The 4798-nt window shown below is 31.5% G+C and overlaps 1 protein-coding gene across 1 annotated transcript; it reads right to left on the minus strand.

Moving 5' to 3' along the window:
- Positions 1–1746: 1746 nt before the first annotated feature.
- c8h22orf15 (chromosome 8 C22orf15 homolog) lies at positions 1747–4310 on the minus strand. Its single transcript, XM_076104794.1, has 6 exons — positions 3597–4310; positions 3347–3457; positions 3034–3120; positions 2631–2753; positions 2169–2243; positions 1747–2083 (listed from the first exon to the last, which is right to left on the minus strand). Exons 2-6 carry the CDS (start codon positions 3369–3371, stop codon positions 1947–1949), a joined length of 447 nt encoding a protein of 148 aa, XP_075960909.1. The 5' UTR covers positions 3372–3457; positions 3597–4310; the 3' UTR covers positions 1747–1946.
- Positions 4311–4798: the final 488 nt, after the last annotated feature.

The following is a 4798-nucleotide window of genomic DNA, read 5'->3' on the forward strand; positions in this document are numbered from 1 at the left end:
TAAAGTAACTTAAAAAGTAACTTAAAAAATAAAGTAACTTAAAAAGTAACTTAAAAAATAAAGTAACTTAAAAAGTAACTTAAAATATAAAGTAACTTAAAAAGTAACTTAAAAAATAAAGTAACTTAAAAAGTAACTTAAAAAATAAAGTAACTTAAAAAGTAACTTAAATAATAAAGTAACTTTAAAAGTAACTTAAAAAATAAAGTAACTTAAAAAGTTACTTAAAAAATAAAGTAACTTAAAAAGTAACTTAAATAATAAAGTAACTTTAAAAGTAACTTAAATAATAAAGTAACTTAAAAAGTAACTTCAAAAATAAAGTAACTTAAAAAGTAACTTAAAATATAAAGTAACTTAAAAAGTAACTTAAAAAATAAAGTAACTTAAAAAGTAACTTCACAAAATAAAGTAACTTAAAAAGTAACTTAAATAATAAAGTAACTTAAAAAGTAACTTCAAAAATAAAGTAACTTAAAATATAAAGTAACTTAAAAAGTAACTTAAAAAGTAACTTAAAAAATAAAGTAACTTAAAAAGTAACTTAAAAAGTAACTTAAAAAGTAACTTAACAAATAAAGTAACTTAAAAAGTAACTTAAAAAATAAAGTAACTTAAAAAGTAACTTAAATAATAAAGTAACTTAAAAAGTAACTTCAATAATAAAGTAACTTAAAAAGTAACTTAAAAAATAAAGTAACTTAAAAAGTAACTTAAAAAATAAAGTCACTTAAAAAGTAACTTAAAAAATAAAGTCACTTAAAAAGTAACTTAAAAAATAAAGTAACTTAAAAAGTTACTTAAAAAATAAAGTAACTTAAAAAGTAACTTAAATAATAAAGTAACTTTAAAAGTAACTTAAATAATAAAGTAACTTAAAAAGTAACTTCAAAAATAAAGTAACTTAAAAAGTAACTTAAAATATAAAGTAACTTAAAAAGTAACTTACAAAATAAAGTAACTTAAAAAGTAACTTACAAAATAAAGTAACTTAAAAAGTAACTTAAATAATAAAGTAACTTAAAAAGTAACTTAAAAAATAAAGTAACTTAAAAAGTAACTTAAAAAATAAAGTAACTTAAAAAGTAACTTAAAAAATAACTTAAAAAATAAAGTAACTTAAAAAGTAACTTAAAAAATAAAGTAACTTCAAAAGTAACTTCAATAATAAAGTAACTTCAAAAGTAACTTCAATAATAAAGTAACTTCAAAAGTAACTTCAATAATAAAGTAACTTCAAAAGTAACTTCAATAATAAAGTAACTTAAAAAGTAACTTCAAAAATAAAGTAACTTAAAAAGTAACTTCAAAAATAAAGTAACTTCAAAAGTAACTTCTAAAATAAAGTAACTTAAAAAGTAACTTCACAAATTAAGTAACTTAAAAAGTAACTTCAAATATAAAGTAACTTAAAAAGTAACTTCAAAAATAAAGTAACTTCAAAAATAAAGTAACTTAAAAAGTAACGTAATCTTCATACCATAGTTGCTCTACTTGCTCAGTATCTGGATACAAATGTTTCTGATATTGAGCTTGATGTCTAAAGTAACTCAAACATGCAATTTCTTACAGAAACATTCATCCTCCCAGAAGGTTCCCAGATTTCTCAGAAGTGTGAAGGTGGCTGTTTCAAATCCTTTGTGGTTAAAGCAATTTGATATGCTATGTCCTTTGTGCAACTGTGAGATTCAAGCTATCAATAGAATAAAAAATGAGACATGACATTAACTTGTGTTTTTTTTTCACTAACTTTTTTATTGAAGACAGCGTCAACCATCTTCCAATACATCATAAATTACAACTAAGGTGGCCAAAAGATAGAAAACATACATTTACACAAAAACTATATCTGACATATTGTTTGCATGGTTATAATACTATAATAGTCTATGAAATCTAATGAAATCAGACTTTAAAGTCTTGACCAGTACAGAAACAAACAGAAACTATTTAAGATGGTGTTTCTTGTTATTTGCAGAGACGTTTTTGCTCCTGGTTTGGCCGGCAGGACTGCTCCTTTGTGTCCGTCCTCTCGTCTTTCTGTCTCGCTCCTTGTCGGGGTTCGACAGTTTCCTCAGCAGCTCTACAACAGAACAGTTGAATTTAAATCGTGACTTAAAGTCTGCTGGTTGGTTCAGCGCTGTTGAGCTGTTGCTGGTTTTTGTTACCTGTTAACTCGGGATGACTCTGGCTGCAGTTGTTTAGGAGAGACACATATTTACGACCTCCAGTATCATCGTCTCCTGAAGGGAAGTAAAGTCATGAACTTTAATGTGTAATAAAACAGCTTGACAAGGTTATAGTTTGTCAGACTTTTCCCCCATAAAACAACATGAAATATACTTTTGTTACAGTAGAATACCTCCCCGAGCAGCAAATCAAACTACTATATCCTCCAAAATGAAAATATAATATTCTAACATTTTATTATACCATCTAGATTTATCTATGTATTGTAAGAAATGCCACACTTTTACATTCACTTCCCAAAATGTGGGTTGTGATATGCTAATTATTTTGTCAGTCAAACACATGTTACCTCTGAAACTTTAAAAAGCACCATCATTTGTTTGTTCTATGATTGTTATCGACCTTTTCCCCCCCAAATATTAGATTACTAGATGACTCACGGCACACTCGCAGCAGGGCGTAGTGTTGTCTCTCTACCAGCACGCTGCTGGCCAGAGCCACACTTTGCTGCTTCCCCTCCAAGTTCATCACTCTGCCGCTGCTGTCCATCAGGTCCACACACTCTGCAGGAGGAATTGTAGGATTTATTTTTATACATAGCACTCAACATTAAATACTTTGTACTTACAAATCAATGGAAGTGGTCAATAGATGAAGCTGTTGTGAGACAATCTGACTGCATAGAGTTGGTGCTTTATGTGCAGTATGCTGCCTTTGCATTATATTGATCCCAATAGCAGATAAAAGGAATTTTAATGAATAATTAAGCTTCACTAATGGAAGATTTCAGCCTATTCTTACAGCAAGTCCAAACCACTAACAGTGTTGAGAGCTGTTAAGTACCTTTGAGGTCCAGACCGCATCTCTCTTTTAGATGATGGATGAAGTTTATCAGCTTACAGTTGAGATTGAACATTTCCATCCTGCTGTCTGTCAAGAAAAAAGAAAACTATTGAAAACACTACGTTGCACAATAAACTTTAAATCTTTCATAATGCTAGTTTATCCTCCCTGTACTCGGGCAACCAACCACTCTCAAATAACAATAACCAAACCTCAAATAACAGTTTCAATCCTACATCAACAGTATTATTGGTTACATTTTGTCCTACTTGAAAAGCTGCAAGAATATAATACATCCAGGAACTTTACTAACCTCCGAGCAGGATAGTGACAAACATGTTCTGGTCCTGACTGCAGTTAGACTCCACTAGTTCTGCCACTACCAGCACCTGTTTATTCCACAGAGCCGAGGGAGTAGTTTGGACTGGGCACAAAATGCAACAATGGAGGCTGTTAAATCAGTGTTGTGGTCGACACTTTGTGACAAAGACTCAGCTCGGAGGGAGAAGCTGTATGAACTGGCCTGCATAATGTAGAGACGGTAAACACACACACACACAAACCTCTTTTGCATCGTCCTCCTCTTCTTCTACTTTCAAAGCAGAAGCCTTTTAAATGAGGGAGACAAGGGACTGCAGCTGCTCGTATCCATGGAGTCTCTACACACAGACAGACTGGCACTCTGGACTTTATAGATACATGTTGGACAGTGATGTCAAGACTGGCAACACAAAAAGAGGCTTTGTTGTTTCCCGCCACAGATTGGAACTAAGAAATGAAGTAGCCTGACCAAACCCTGTTTCTACTTACTGACTGTAAAACCTATGGAGGCGAGTTTTAATCTTAGTTCAGAATTAATTTATGAGGGACAACACAATAATCACTATTATCTCCCCACAAAACATTACAGTGATAAACCAACAGCTCTATAGCCTAATCAGTACTTATATGTTTGAGAACTATACCTTAAAACGGCAATATTCAATATTTTTATAATAATGTCTGATATAAGAATGTAAAATGTTAATTTGACTGTGAGAAAGGTTGCCTCTTTACCTTCTCACATGTCCAGATCCCTACATTCAGCTGAGCCAGCTGTGCCTTGTTAGGCGTGTCATTTAGTCTAATTGAATGTTGCAGGAAAGAGTGAATAAGTAAGCATGTTTGCACTTCTTTTTTGGATGGATTAAACAAATGTTGATTAGTGAGCTTCAGCTAGCGGTTTTCCTCTGCTTCCAGTCTTTATGTCAATCAAATAAGTATATTTGCAAAAATGACTATTTTTAACTATTCCATTATTATAAAATATTGATTCGAGCAACTTTGAATGATTTCAAACAAATAGACACATTTATAGTTTCTTTGCGATGGCAATCAAGTTATCTCACTGGATCCTTCAAAAAGCGTTGAAAAAGAAGAGGGCCCTGCACCCTGTAACCTGAACTCACAAGGGATTTACCCTGCAAGCTGGGAAAATAAATAAACCAAAGATAGTCCGACTACCTGACTAACCATTTCCCAGAATAAGCAAACCAGATCTCTGACTTCTATAGACTTCCAGATCTGATATGAAACATGACCCTGCCTGGTGAAAAGCCAATGGGAAGCCTGGAGCTGCTCTGGTATAGTACACTTGCAAATGTAAAGGGATCTATTTAAAGTTACTGTGAGGAACTTTAAACTGGTTATGAAACAGACTCAATGGAAAACTAATGCCTCTATATGTCCTACATAAGTAAACGAGACCATCACGGAGAAGATTGAT

Source organism: Anarhichas minor, unplaced genomic scaffold (assembly GCF_050575085.1).
Source record: "Anarhichas minor isolate MPS153535 unplaced genomic scaffold, ASM5057508v1 ptg000030l, whole genome shotgun sequence".
NCBI lineage: Eukaryota > Metazoa > Chordata > Actinopteri > Perciformes > Anarhichadidae > Anarhichas > Anarhichas minor.

Coding starts and splice junctions, on each gene's coding strand:
- c8h22orf15 (XM_076104794.1), bottom strand. CDS start 3,371: ATGTTTGTCACTATCCTGCTCGGAG. Junction 3,121..3,346: donor TGTCACTATCCTGCTCGGAG/GTTAGTAAAGTT, acceptor TTTTCTTGACAG/ACAGCAGGATGGAAATGTTC. Junction 2,084..2,168: donor GAGTCATCCCGAGTTAACAG/GTAACAAAAACC, acceptor GTTCTGTTGTAG/AGCTGCTGAGGAAACTGTCG.